The sequence below is a fragment of the Leuciscus leuciscus genome, assembly GCF_965113295.1.
Source record: "Leuciscus leuciscus genome assembly, chromosome: 3".
Lineage (NCBI taxonomy): Eukaryota > Metazoa > Chordata > Actinopteri > Cypriniformes > Leuciscidae > Leuciscus > Leuciscus leuciscus.
Window position 1 is genome coordinate 51,296,851 of NC_138727.1, and position 16,351 is coordinate 51,313,201.

At 39.1% G+C, this 16,351-nt stretch overlaps 1 protein-coding gene across 1 annotated transcript in view; it reads left to right on the forward strand.

Annotated features, from left to right (window-relative positions):
- The window catches only part of LOC309495532 (adhesion G protein-coupled receptor E3-like), a gene marked incomplete at its 5' end in the record, with an annotated part of 84,878 nt that overhangs the window by 37,773 nt on the left and 30,754 nt on the right, over positions 1-16,351 (forward strand). The window contains one exon of the mRNA XM_082165313.1: positions 214-395. Within this exon, the coding sequence (XP_082021439.1) occupies positions 214-395 (182 nt within the window). The remainder of the gene's footprint in view (positions 1-213; positions 396-16,351) is intronic.

Consider the following 16,351-nt stretch of genomic DNA (forward strand, 5'->3'; position numbering starts at 1 on the left):
GCAACAACATGTGAAAAAAAAAAAAAAACGACAAAGTTTGCTAGGCCAAAAAGAACGTTAATCTCAAAAAAAAAAAAAAAAATGTACGCCGTTAACATTGGTTTGCGTTAATGCCGTTAATAACGTGTTTAACTGACAGCACTAATTATTTATTTTTTATCGTTGTTATTATTGTTGTAGTATTGTATGTAAGCTTCTGTTTCTGTCACACAGGATCAGCTGCTGTGGCTTTCATGAGTTATAACACAATGGAGAATCTACTGAAGCCAGACTTCTTCAACCCATCAAATGACACGATTAAAACCATGATGTCCACTGTGATCTCAGCTACTCTTCCCAAAACCACCAACACTAAACTCACCAAACCAGTCAACTTCACCTTCAAACACATCAGAGTGAGAGACTGAAATGTGTTTTTGTCCAACCTGAGAACTGATGAACATCTGAAAACATCTAATATACAGTGTTATAATATTTTCTGCAGAGGTGGAAAGTCCAGGTTCAGAAAGTAAAAGTCATCCTCAGTATTTTGTTCCAATCACCTGGATTTGCTAATTCAGCCAGGAGAGAGAACTAATTAGTGAAATCAGCTGCACAGCAAAAACTCCAGTGTTAAATTAACTTTCCTGGGATTTTATTTGGCTCCAGACTCAAGAGTGTTAAAATGTTAAAATATGAGTGTTAAATTAACACTCAAGAGTGTTAAAGTTAATGAGCTAATTAAGTGATTGATTGAGTGATGATTGACCATCACTGAAGACACCTGATGTTAACAAGCAGAATCACTGAAGGAGAAAAATCACAATTTTAGTCACCATTATGGAGATCAGTGTTTGATTTAGTTGGGCAGTTGACCTTTAAATGTTTAACTTTAGATTTTGTTTGGCTGCTGTAACTGAGTTATAACAGCCAGATGAACAAAGAGAAAAGTTGATCAGGTGGTGTTGGTTATGGTCCGTGTACCTTCGGATAATTCGTTTTTTCGTTTTTGAAACCGTTAGTTTATCGCATATTCAAACCTTCTCGTGGACATACAAAACAAGTTTCAGTATGGTCCATGTGCATTTTGATAGTTTGTTTTCCGAGTTGAAATGAAATAAGCAAAAACGAGAAAACGAGCCTTTATTCGTTTTTTCAAAAAAACGAAAAATATGAGATTTCGGCTTGATTTTTCGTTTTTTGGTTCACGGTTCAAAAACGGATAAATGACTTCAAAATCCGTTTTGCACATGTGGGCGGTCATGAGACGCCCCTTTCACCCGATTGGTCAAGCAAATCTGAGCCTGTGACGTCATCAGTAGTTCCCCAGGTCTGTTCGACAAAATAATAGTCCTATGGCTCTGCGTATTCCGCTTCTTAAACTGTACAGGGCATGTCTAGAACGGGCTTTCTTCTGTGCAACTTAACCCGTTTCACATAAATATTTACATATCAGAAATATTAAATATTAATCTGCATCCAGCCGGTTTTATTTAATTGGCTTATTCCACCGGCTTGGGCCCGCAATCGCTGCTCGCAGCTATATTTATATATATATATATATATATATATATATATATATATATATATATATATATATATATATATATTTATATATTTATTAGGGCCCAAGCCCTGAAAGGGCGAAGGCCCTATTGTTTCCGGTAGGATTATTTATTATTATTATTATTATTATTATTTTGTCAACCTTTCGGGCACTTTTGGGGCCCTTAACATGCTCGAAAACTCTTGAAACTTTGCACACGGGTCAGAACCTGCGGCCATCAGGGCCTGGCTGAAGCTGGTACCCGGGCGTGGCAGGGGGGCTCGACAGCGCCCCCTGGAACGGGATCCGAACACTTGTCCATAAATCAAACACACTTGCATGTAATAATATGAAACTCGGTACACATATAGATCTCATCGGGCCGAACAACTTTCGTGCTCTAAGTTTTACGCCAGCCCAACAGGAAGTCGGCTATTATGGGTTGTTTGGAAACGCACGCTGTGGAATTTGATCTACTCCTCCTAGGGAATTGATCCATTCGCCTCCAAACTCGGTGTGCATGAAGTCAAGACATTGAGGATGCTAAATTGCGGACGGATTTTTGATATCTCGAACGGTTTGGCCGTGGCGAGGAAACGAATTTATGGCGAATAATGCAAACAGGAAGTGTGTTATAACTTCAGCATACATTAACTGATCTTGATGAAACTTCAGCAGTGTGTTCGTTGTAAGAGGCCGATAACATGGATGTGACTATTGTGAGTCAAAGTTATAGCGCCACCAACTGGCAGCAGGAAGTGTGTCCCTTTCAAAATGCTTTGAAATCACCCTCTTATTTTTACCCGATTTGCTTCAAAGTTTATGTGTATAATGTAAACACACGGCAGATGTAGACCTGTGAAAGGATTTTTGATATCTTTAATACTGTTGCCATGGCAACGATTCAAACTTTAATATTCTTTTTTGATGCTTTTGAGACTCTTAACATACTTGAAATTGGATGAAACTCGACAGACACATCACATTTATTAGCCCGTAGACATGTGCAAAGTTTCAGAAACGGGCGTGGTGAGGGGCTCAGTAGCGCCACCTTTAGTCATAAGTGGGGGGGTTAGTTTTATCAACAGCAACAAAACTTGGTATGTGTATTGTTCTCATCAAGACGTACAACTTTCTAATTTACATTAACGATCTCCGACCAACAGGAAGAGAGATATTTAGGGCCCAAGCCCTGAAAGGGCGAAGACCCTATTGTTTCCGGTAGGATTATTTATTATTATTAGGGCCCAAGCCCTGAAAGGGCGAAGGCCCTATTGTTTCCGGTAGGATTATTTATTATTATTATTATTATTATTATTATTTTTCTGTCAACCTTTCGGGCATTTTTGGGGCCTTTAACATGCTCGAAAACTCTTGAAATTTTGCACACAGGTCAGAACCTGCGGCCATCAGGGCCGGGCTGAAGCTGGTACCCGGGCGTGGCAGGGGGGCTCAACAGCGCCCCCTTGAACGGGGTCCGAAAGTTTGGTCCATAAATCAGACACGCTTGCATGTAATAATATGAAACTCAATACACATATAGATCTCATCGGGCCAAACAACTTTCGTACTTTTACTTTTTACGCCAGCCCAACAGGAAGTCGGCTATTATGGGTTGTTTGGAAACGCATGCTGTGGAATTGAATGTACTCCTCCTAGGGAATTCATCCATTCGCCTCCAAACTCAGTCAGCATGAAGTCAAGACATTGAGGATGCTAAATTGCGAACAGATTTTTGATATCTCGAACGGTTTGGCCGTGGCGAGGACACGAAGTGATGGCGAATAATGGAAACAGGAAGTGTGTTATAACTTCTGCATACATTAACTGATCTTGATTAAACTTCAGCAGTGTGTTCGTTGTAAGAGGCCGATCACATGGATGTGACTATTGTGAGTCAAAGTTATAGCGCCACCAACTGGCAGCAGGAAGTGTGTCCCTTTCAAAATGCTTTGAAATCACCCTCTTATTTTTACCCGATTTGCTTCAAACTTTATGTGTATAATGTAAACACACGGCAGATGTAGACCTGTGAAAGGATTTTTGATATCTTTAATACTGTTGCCATGGCAACGCTTCAAACTTTAATATTCTTTTTTGATGCTTTTGAGACTCTTAACATACTTGAAATTGGATGAAACTCGACAGACACATCACATTTATTAGCCCGTAGACATGTGCAAAGTTTCAGAAACGGGCGTGGTGAGGGGCTCAGTAGCGCCACCTTTAGTCATAAGTGGGGGGGTTAGTTTTATCAACAGCAACAAAACTTGGTATGTGTATTGTTCTCATCAAGACGGACAACTTTCTAATTTACATTAACGATCTCCGACCAACAGGAAGAGAGATATTTTGGTTTGAATGTGGATTTTCTGAAGAATTTTCTCTCCCTCTCTCTGTGTTTCTGTGTGTGTGAGGGGAGGGGGGATTTGACTATTGCTTTTATATTGTTAATCAAGGTTTTAGGGGCTTTTGGGGTCCTTAACGTGCTCAAAAACTCTTGAAACTTTACATACAAGTCGGAACCCCCTGCCATCAGGGACGGGTTGAAGCTGGTACCCGGGCGTGGCAGGGGGGCTCAACAGTGCCCCCTGGAATGGGGTCCAAAAACTTGGTCCATAGATCAAACTAGCTTGCATGAATTAATATGAAACTCAGCACACATATAGATCTCATCGGGCCGAACAACTTTCGTGCTCTAAGTTTTGCGCCAGCCCAACAGGAAGTCGGCTATTATGGGTTGTTTGGAAAACGCTTGCTGTGGAATGTGAAATACTCCTCCTAGAGAATTCGACCAATCCCCACAAAACTCGGTCAGCATGAAGTCAAGACATTGAGGATGCTAAATTGCGGACGGATTTTTGATATCTCGAACGGTTTGGCCGTGGCGAGGAAACGAATTTATGGCGAGAAAAGAGAAACACGAAGTGTTATAACTTCTGCACACATTAACTGATCTTGATGAAACTTCAGCAGTGTGTACGTGGTAAGAGGCCGATCAGATGGATGTAACTATTGTGAGTCAAAGTTATAGCGCCACCAACTGGTAGCAGGAAGTGTGTCACTTTCAAAATGCTTTTGACAAAAGTGGGGGGGTTAGTTTTACCCACAGTTATAAAAATCAGTACGTATATTGGTCTCATCAAGCCGGACAACTTTCTAATTTACAGTCATTAGCTCAGACCAACAGGAAGTCAGATATTTTGGTTTGAATGTGGATTTCTTTGCAAAATCAGCCTCTGAATTTTTAACCAGTCCTCTTAAGTGGTTTATTTTATTCCCACAAAACTTTTTCAACATGATGAAAATACATTAAAGATGCTAAATTGTAAACGAATAATAAATATCTCAAACGGTTTTGCTATGGCGAGGGATTAAAGTAATGTCAAAAAAGGAAACACTAAAAACCTCCTATCTTCTAAAAATGTAATTATACACCATGTATTTCTATATAAAATTATACAAATATCAGAACTAAAGCCATTTTATTCTTTTTTTTTTTATATTCAATAATTGTTTAAGTTTAAAAACATCCAGAATGTTTTTTTAGTCCAAAAAATAAATTATGTAATTCATAGTGCTATACTGCCCTCTTGTGTTCAAAATCAGGTAGGCCTATTGTATCTATATGAAAATATACTAGGTTTGTGACGGTGAGAATATTTCCCCACCGGTTAATCAACGTGTGACACCGCTGGGGGCTTTTGAATCGCTAACTTAAAAACGAAAGTAAAATATGATCGTCCACACAGACATTGATAATGGTGCGGAGCAGAGCGAGCCTTTTCAATGAATTCCTATGGAAGTAGGAATGAATATATATATATATATATATATATATGTATTGTTACATTTATATATGTATATATGTATATATGTATATATATATATATATATATATATACACACATATATAAATATATTATATATATATATATATATATATATATATATATATATATATATATATATATATATATATATATATATATATATGTGTGTGTGTGTGTATATATATATATACACACATATATAAATATATATATATATATATATATAATATATATATATATATATGTGTGTGTATATATATATATATATATATATATATATATATATACACACACATATATATATATATATATTTATTATTATTATTATTCTCCGCATTTAATCCCATTTTTGAGGGCCTAAACATGCTCGAAAACTCACGAAACTTTGCACACGCGTCAGAACTGGCGAAAATGTACATCTGATATAGGTTTCAGAATTGGGCGGGGCAAAATGGCTCGATAGCGCCACCTATAAAAGTTCAACGGAGTGCACCTCCCGCTATGTTCCACGTACGTTTACGAAATTCGGTACATACATGTAAGGACCTAATACCTACAAAAAAGTATCTTGGAGCGTAGCCCTAAACACAACAGGAAGTCAGCCATTTTCAACTTCCTCTCAGATTTTTGTGCAGTTTTTGCCATTTTCATGCCTCGTACTTTAACGAACTCCTCCTACAGTTTTAATCTGATCATCTTCAAATTTGGTGAGTGTAATCTTAAGGCCTTTGCGACGTTAAATTGCGAAGATCTTGAGTTTTCGTCGAAGGGCGGGTCCTCGGCGGCCTGACAAATTTCGATGTTTCGCCATGAAACAGGAAGTTGCTGAAACTCAGGCATGGAATGTCCAATCTGCGCCAAACTTCACACGTTTGATAAGCGTTCTGTCCTGAACACATGACCATGCTCATATTCAGTTACAGTCATAGCGCCACCTGCTGGCAACAGGAAGTGACATGTTTAACACTGTTGTGAACTCCTGATAACATATAAAAAAGTGCCAGCAAGTGCTAAGCATGCTAACAACATACTAGACACATGCTAAAACATGCTAGCAAACACTTAGCTAATTGCTAAAGCATGCTATTACTGCAATTAAATAGGAATTTGCTGTAACTCAGGCACGGAATGTCCAATCTGCCCCAAACGTCACACGTTTGATAAGAGTCATGGCCTGAACACATCTACATGAGAATATTCAGTTATAGTAATAGCGCCACCTACTGGTAACAGGAAGTGTCATGTTTAACACGTTGATGCCGTTCTAGCAACATGTTAAAAATGCCATTGACTTCTAAACATGCTAGAAACATGTTAAAACATGCTAGCAAAACTTAGCTAAGTGCTAAAGCATGTTAATTCAATGAAACAGGATGTTGTTGTTATTCAAGAAGGCAATGTCCAATCTGCGCCAAACTTCACACTTTTGATAAGCGTTCTGTCCTGAACACATGACCATGCTCATATTCAGTTACAGTCATAGCGCCACCTGCTGGCAACAGGAAGTGACATGTTAAACACTGTTGTGGACTCCTAATAACATATAAAAAAGTTCCAGCATGTGCTAAACATGCTAACAACATATTAGAAACATGTTAAAACATGCTAGCAAACACTTAGCTTAGTGCTAAAGCATGCTAATACTGCAATTAAATAGGAATTTGCTGAAACACAGGCACGGAATGTCCAGTCTGCCCCAAACGTCACACGTTTGATAAGAGTCATGGCCTGAACACATCTACATGAGAATATTCAGTTATAGTAATAGCGCCACCTACTGGTAACAGGAAGTGTCATGTTTAACACGTTGATGCCGTTCTAGCAACGTTAAAAATGCCATTGACTTCTAAACATGCTAGAAACATGTTAAAACATGCTAGCAATACTTAGCTAAGTGCTTAAGCATGCTAATTCAATGAAACAGGATGTTGTTGTTACTCAAGAAGGCAATGTCCAATCTGCGCCAAACTTCACACTTTTGATAAGCGTTCTGTCTTGAACACATGACAATGCTCATATTCAGTTACAGTCAAAGCGCCACCTGCTGGCAACAGGAAGTGACATGTTAAACACTGTTGTGGACTCCTAATAACATATAAAAAAGTGCCAGCAAGTGCTAAACATGCTAACAACATTCTAGAAACATGCTAAAACATGCTAGCAAACACTTAGCTAAGTGCTAAAGCATGCTATTGCTGCAATTAAATAGGAATTTGCTGTAACACAGGCATGGAATGTCCAATCTGCCCCAAACTTAATATGTAACATGCAAGAAACATGCTAGCAACACATAGCTAAGTTCTAAAGCATGTTAGAAATGCTAAAGGAAGTTGTTGTAACTCAAGCATACAATATCCAATCTGCCCCCAAACTTCACATACTTCATAAAAGTCCTGCACTGAACACATCTACAAAGCAATATTCAGACATATAACCCCACCTACTGCCAACAGAAACTGAACTGGTTAACACAGTAATGCAGTACTAACCACATACCTATTGTGTACACAGTAAATTCCCCAGTGTTAAATCAACACTGCTCAGAGCACATATGGTCCCACTCTACAGAGTGTTAAAATTAACACTGAAGCAGTGTTGAAGTTAATGAGATAATTAAGTTAACACTGAAGCAGTGTTGAAGTTAATGAGATAATTAAGTTAACACTGAAGCAGTGTTGAAGTTAATGAGATAATTAAGTTAACACTGAAGCAGTGTTGAAGTTAATGAGATAATTAAGTGATTAATTAAGTGATGATTGGCCATTAGTGGTGACACCTGATGATAACAAGCAGACTCACTGAAGGAAAGACAAACAAGAACAGAAAAAAGAGAAACACAAGAACTACAACTGACTTTCGAGCAATTATTGCACTTATTATTTTACCAGTTTGACTTTATTTCTGTCATACATCTACACATAGTCTTATTTAGATTTAACAGAAGTTTAGATGGTAATGTTTGATGGAATGTTTCGTTTCATGTCACCATTATAGTGACCAGTGGTTGCTTTAGTTGGGCGCTTGACCCTTTACTTTTAAACATTAGTATTTCTTTGGCTGCTCCAAATCTGTGCTTATAGAGCATATGTGTTGTGGGAAGAGAAACTATGATTTGGGCTGTGTTTCCTGAAAGCATCGCAAGTCTAATTTGATTGGTCTGCAATCAAGTTAAGTTTTAGATGCTTTTGCAAATGCAGCCCTGGTTTTGTTTTGATGGTGAAATTACTAGGGGTGGGCGGATCGATCCTGAAGTATCGATACTTCGATACTGACGTGGTATTGAAAGGGATCGATCCTCACATAAAAATATCGATCCAAATGTGTGTTTTTTTACCAGTAATTTTTTATTAATTTAGCACGCAATTCAGTGCGTAAAATAAGCTTCTAAGTGGAAAAATAAGCGAATGTTAGCGGATAATTGTGTAGGATAGAACTTTTTCTCCTAGTCATCTGGATACAAGACGAAACCAATCAATCACAGAGAGCGTTCGATGCTGGTGCTTCGCTGAGCTCACAGGACCAGTGCGTTTGGGAAACAAAGCCTTGCTTAGATGACAGAGAAACAATCGGGAGTTATAAACGCAATAAACAAACCAAAAGTGTACATAACGGTTCAAAATGTTGACGTCAGTACGATTTTTTAAATTAAATTAATATTTTATTCAACAAGGATCGATGCATTAAATTGATCAAAAGTGACAGTCAAGGGTTTTACACTGTTAAAAAATTAAAATAAAAATCTACTTCATAAATGCTGTTCTTTCAACTTTGTTCATCAAATAATTCTGCATAAAATGTATCATGGTTTCCACAAAAATATGAAACTCTTTTCAACATTGATAATAATAAGAAATGTTTCCTGAGCAGCAAATCAGCATATTAAAATGAATTATCATCATGACTGGAGTAATGATGCCGAAAAATTCAGCTTTGATCACATGAATAAATTACAGTTTACTATGACATAGAAAACCTATGTTAAATTGTAATATTACAGTTTTTACTGTATTTTTTTTATCAAATAAATGCAGAAGAGAAATAAAAATCTTACAGACCCCAAACTTTTGCAGTAGACTAGTACTAGTAGGCTAGTAGTAGGCTAGTAATATAATTAGGGTAGTTTTGTAAAAGTCACTGACTAATTACAGGCGAGTTGAGAGCACAAATCACAAAATATTTAGTAGTCATTAAAACGTATTCAGATTTAGCATATTAATGATGCATTCACCTCATAAATCATGACACACTGCTCTAGCACAGGAAAGTGCATACAAGTTCAAGTGCATGCTTTTAAAATGAAAAAGTATTGGTATCGGAATCGATATCGGCGATACTGGCCCTGTATTTACTTGGTATCGGATCGATACCGAAATTTGCAGTATCGCCCACCACTAGTGACCAGATTTAATGATGGCACCCATCATTATAAATTGATTTTCCAAAAGTTTTATTAATTTTTCACTACAGTAGTTACTTCCAGCAATATTTTAATGATCTGAAAGAATTGAAATCCCACACAAACATCAATAATCTACATATGAATCTCAACAATGGTGACAATCAAACAAACGCTTAATGTTGCAGTGCATGATGGGAGCCACCAATCAGAACGCATCAATGGCTGACATCATGCATTGCAGCATGAATAAATTATGCAGCTGAATTGTCCTGTAATTTTCATTGTTTTTTCTGTTGGCTTTTATTTTGCTATTGTTTTGTTCTGACTTTAGTAGTTTATTTTGTGATGTTCAGAATTGATCTGTTCATCACTAGTTTGTTTATTGTCACCATTGTTGAGATTCATATGCTGATACTCTATGTCTGTGTGTTTTAACACAAAAACCTTCTTTGCACAAAATATGTTCAATATTTTTCATATTACTGTTGAATCTCAAACTGTAGAATCTCAGAGCTACAATCACCAATACTAAAATAAGTCATCAAGAATATAGTCAAAGACTTAGACTCTGAATGACATCAGTGAATCAGGTCACTACATGATGATATTTATCATCAAAACATATTGTCAGCAGGTCATGTTTTCTCTTGCAGTAACAAATGTGCTTTATAAACACAATGATGGAACAGTCAGAGAAAAATAACTATTAACAAAATCAAAAGAGTCAAGAGCCCAACTAAAGCAAACACTTACCACCAAAATGGTAACAGTCCATTAAACATTACCGTCTAAACTTCTGTTGAATCTCAAGAACTTTTGTCGATGTATGTCAGAAATAAAGTCAAACTGGTAATAATAAATGCAACAATGTAATGACTCGAAGTCAGTTGTAGTTCTTGTGTTTCTCTTTTTTCTGTTATTGTTTTTTCTCTTTCCGTCAATGATTCTGCTTATTAACATCAGGTGTCACCACTAATGGCCAATCACTTAATTAATCACTTAATTATCTCATTAACTTCAACACTGCTTCAGTGTTAACTTAATTATCTCATTAACTTCAACACTGCTTCAGTGTTAATTTTAACACTCTGTAGAGTGGGACCATATGTGCTCTGAGCAGTGTTGATTTAACACTGGGGATTTTACTGTGTACTAAGCATGCTAAAAACATACTAAACATGCTAGCAACTACAATATACTGTATACCTCCTTAAAAGCACATTGCCCAACCATGCTCTGTCTTCCTAAAGCCAACGAGTGACGATGGCACGGGTGCGAGGGCCCTTTCATCGCTGCTTGCAGCTTTAATTGATATCTGTGTTTCTAAATAAATTAATGAATTTGAAAGTCTTTTGATCAGAACAATGTTTATTAAATATTTTGGATTACATGAAAAATACTGAAAATCATATGCTGTAGAATCACAGAGCTGCTATAATGCTGTAATTAACAAATCCAAACTATCTCAATAAGTTTAGTTTTTCAGATCACAACGTGATTATGTCAAAAAATAACCAACACCATCAGATCACATTTTTTCTTTGTTCATCTGACTGTTATAAATCAATAACAACAGACAAGCAAAATTTAAAGTAAACGTGTAAGGGTCAAGAACCCAACTAAAGCAAACACCAATCACCATAACGGTGGCTTACAATTTGTGATTTTCTCCATCAGTGATTCTGCTTGTTAACATCAGGTGTCTTCAGTAATGATCAATCATCACTCAATTAATCACTTAATTATAGTGATGGGCGGATCGATCCTGAAGTATCGATACTTCGATACTGACGTGGTATCGAAAAGGATCGATCCTCACATAAAAATATCGATCCAAATGTGTTTTTTTACCAGTCATTTTAAAATTAATTTAGCACGCAATTCAGTGAGTAAAATAAGCTTCTAAGTGCAAAAATAAGCGAATGTTAGAGGATAATTGTGTAGGATAGAACTTTTTCTCCTAGTCATCTGGATACAAGACGAAACCAATCAATCACAGAGAGCGTTTGATGCTGGTGCTTCGCTGAGCTCACAGGCCCAGTGCGTTTGGGAAAGCCTTGCTTAGATGACAGAGAAACAATCAGGAGTTATTTTGCAATAAACAAACCAAAAGTGTACATAACGTTTCAAAATGTTGACGTCAGTAAGATTTTCTTAATGAAATTAATATTTTTATTCAACAAGGATCGATGCATTAAATTGATCAAAAGTGACAGTCAAGGGTTTTACACTGTTAAAAACAAATCTACTTCATATATGCTGTTCTTTCAACTTTGTTCCTCAAATAATTCTGCATAAAATGTATCATGGTTTCCACAAAAATATGAAACTGTTTTCAACATTGATAATAATAAGAAATGTTTCCTGAGCAGCAAATCAGCATATTAAAATGAAATAACATCATGACTGGAGTAATGATGCCGAAAATTCAGCTTTGATCACATGAATAAATTACAGTTTACTATGGCATAGAAAACAGATAGCCTATGTTAAATTGTAATATTACAGTTTTTACTGTATTTTTGATCAAATTTATGTAACAACAATGACTTTGTGTTGGGGAATTAATTAGCTCAAATTAGCGGTAATATTCATCAATGTGAATATGCATCTGTTGCTTCCATAAATTAATTTATTCAAATTAGGGAATAGGTCAAAACCTCGGCTTGTATCAGCGATTACACAATTACTTGTAATAATCACTGATAGAGACGGGTAGCATTTACTCAATTTGGGGGAATTTGAGGTAGAAGTTGACGAATGTTCATTTACCATGCAGACTGGCCGCCCAGCGGACAGAATGTATAATTTATGAACAGAAATCGGGCGTCTTTAACACTGATAGATAACACTTTCTTGTGGCCACAAAGAAGATAATTATCTCCGTGTTTTAGACAATTTTAGGTTTCTTTTAAGAATAAAACCAATCGTAGAGCTTATAAGGTACAATCTGCACTCATCAGGGACTCAGAATTTGAAACAAAGCAGGCAAACTTAATTCAAATGATTTAACAAAGTTTATTTAAACAGGCTAGCGATTACACAATTATTTTAAATCACGCAGGAGTAAAAATGCATAAACAAAACAAGCAATATAACGATCGTAATACAGAAATACAACAAAATAAAAAGGTTTGAGAGAGAGAGATTGGGAGAGAGGGAGAGAGAGAGAGAGAGAGAGAAACTCAGCGAGAGGAAACTAATAGTTGAGATACGAAATGATGTTAGGTGTGTGTGTGAGATGTGGAGATGGTAGCGTTTGTAAGGTGGGTGTGTCGCTCCGTGAGCACGTGGTAGTGTGTTTGTCTCGGCACACGTGGGTGAGAGTATGTGTGTGTGTGTGTATGTGTATGTTTGTGTGTGTGAAAGAGAATTTAGAGAGAGGGATAGAAACAGTTTAGTCATTCACCACAAAACCCCAACGTTTCTCAGTAATATTTAGACAACTTTAAACAGCATTTCCTTCAGATTGCAAATTTAAAAGATCTACGTTACTCTGTTTGAAAGATCGGCCTTCTTTGGGTGCGTTCGTCTGTGTTGGATAAAGACACCTGGATCACGTGGTCACGGCGTTCTGGTTGCTATGGCGACTTGAAGCGAGCGAAGACTCAGCAAAGATTATCTTTAGCCTTAAGTTGGTTTTGTGGGTTGGTTTCAGAAGACTATACTGAAGTAATGGTAGTTCTAAGAAAAGACTTGGAAATAAAAGGAAAATAAAAGCGAGCGGAGCTTCCTTGAGGGAAGGAGGCGTGTCGTCTTTCTCTCTCTCTGGCGGACTGCAATGAGAGGATAGGGGCGCGCAATTTTAAAGGGCTAAACTCACGCCTCCCTCACGTACGTGGGCCAATCGTCTTTAACAACGTATGGGCCCACCTCCTGACGTTTTGAGGTCTATACGCCTCCTTTCCGCGGGGTTTTGAACGATGAATTCGTCCATAACTTAATACCACTGGTATTTAATAAAACAATGCATTCTCTGATATTTTGTGTTAAAGATTCAGCATCGTTGGGGTTCGTGGAACACGGCAATACCGCGAATGACAGTTCTAATATCTAAAATCAAGGAGGTACATCATTTCTTGTAATTGTGGGCACCACAGAGTGATTACAGGCCAACAAACTACATAGGCATAATATTTGGGACAGGGGATCAGACACACATCAAGAAAATACATTTAAAATATTTCATACAAGGATTTTGGTCCCACGTGGTGGGATCTGCGTGTGTTTCTGTGTGTGTGTATGTGAGTGCGTCTTGAAAGTCCATACCCGTCCGCTGAACTCTTGTCCCCGTCGCTGCGGGTGAGGCTTATGGGTGTGCGTGCGTTTGGCTCTTTGGATTGATGTATTAGGCACAGACCACATGTTTTGGGCATCTGGTCTCCACAACACTGTTTTTATTGTTGTGAAGAGTTAATTAGTGTCTATGTGTAAATCAGTGTCCGAGAGACTCCCTGGGGGGGGGTGCTTTCGGGATCGCTCTCATTGGTCAGCGTGAGGCTCTCCCGGCCATAAACAGACGGTCTCTGTTGGTTTAGACGTAAGAGATCATGTAGAGTGAGAGATAGACAATGATTTACACCATTTTTCGGCGCCGTTTGGGCTGCACGTCTTGCGCAGAGCAATCTCAAAACAGCAGAGGTGTCGTAAATGAGAGTGCTTTGGAGTGTGAGAATAGCTTGAGTCAGAGCGAGACAGGGGTTTTGTAGATTTAGACTGCATTAATTAATTTGATTTAATCACCCTGCAACTGGTGATCTGCTCTCCGTTACATTCCCCCTTTTGATGAGTCGACCGGGCATGTATGGGCCTAGTCGAGTCATCACGGTAACAACGGTCAGATGGCAGGTGCATGGATGGGAGGAGGCTGCACACGGGTGTTGCTTAGGACTGCAGCGTGAGCTCGATGAGGTCTTCAGCTTGCTCTAGTGGGGAGTCATCCTTCCGGAGGTTTCTCCTGAAGCCGACGGAGACTGCCTCTGTGAGCTTGGCTGTGGAGGTTCGAATTGCGTTGATCCTTCTGTACAGGATATAGGCCAAACCCAAAGCTAGGGCGTGTCCGAGGATGCTGGTAATGCACAGTGCGGTATCAGCGGCTGTCCATGTTTGTACCACAGGTGAAGTGTTCAGAATGGGTAGTCGGGACAATGCTTGAAGGGCTGAGTCCAGGGGAGCTATGTCGATGACTTGTGACCCCCTTTTTGCAATCCAATCTTCCAGTTCGGGATCTAGAGTGAAATTGCGGCACTTGAAGAAAGACAGAATTTCTAGTTCGGCTTGGTACTCTTCACTTGGGAGGTGGTACAAGGCCAGGTCATCTAGGTGGAGGATGGCTCCTCGTGGGACTTGAATCCACATGCTTTGGTTGAGCAGGTTGACACGTGTAGCAGTGTCGTGTTGGTCATAGGTCAGCGAGGGTTGTCCCGGGAGATGGGACAGTCTTCTTTTCCTGCAACGAAGGCGGTTGAGTTTAGTTTGTATTGGCCTCTTCTTGTCTGTCCCTACTACGGGCCACATATCTTCTAATTTGATTTCGGTGGACCCATTTGAGAACGGGTTCTCTTGGTCCCCGTTTAAGCTGGATCTGGTATGCTACAGGAGAGAGTTTGTTCACAATTTCATGTGGTCCGGTCCAGTGAGGCAGAAACTTTTTTGACAGTTGCTTGGGTGGCAAGGCGAAACTGTAGTACAGGACTTTGTCGCCCACACTGAGTTCTTGGTGGGATGCCTTTCGATCATAGTATGCTTTCTGGCCATCAGCGCTGGTTTTCAGGTGTTGCTGAGCGAAAGCGAAAGTTGTTTTCAAGTGTCTATGGAGCTCGTCCAGATATTGGGACGTAGTATAGGCGGTGACGAGGTTGTTGTCTCCTGGTTGGTACAACAGGTGTAAGGGCAGAGTCATCTGCCTCCCAGTCATGAGTTCAAATGGAGCCACTCTGGTGGATTCCTGTGGTGTGGCTCGGATAGCCATCAGCACCAGGGGAAGTTTCGCATCCCAGTCTTTCTGGTTAGCCGACACATATTTTCTCAACATGGCGACCACCGTTCGGTTAGACCTTTCTACCTGTCCGGATGAGATCGGATGGTGACTGATGTGAAGTTTGGCTTGTACCCCTAGAATTCTCCAGATCTTTTGCATGATCTCTGCGGTGAAATGGGTACCTCGATCTGAATTGACTCTCAGTGGCAACCCGAATCGGGAGAAGATGTGGTTCATCAGGAGATATGCCGTTGTTTGGGCGGTGTCGTTAGGTGCTGGCAAACACTCTACCCACTTGGTAAACTGACACACCACCGTGAGAAAGTATTTGTTACCTCTGCTCGATCTGGGCAGCGGTCCCACCCAATCAATTTGGAGATCTGACCAGGGAAATGTGATTCCTCTGCGTTGCAACGGGGCTCTGTGAGTCAGGTTTGTTGGGTGAAACTGGCAACAGACCAGGCATTCTCTCACATACTCTGCCACATCCTGCTGCATACCTGGCCAGTATGCCACCTGTCTTAAGTGTCTCATACGTGGCTCTGGTACCGTGGTGCCCCGCGTAAGGTGCGTTGTGGGCGTGGTTTATCATCTCCCCCCTTTGACATCGGGGC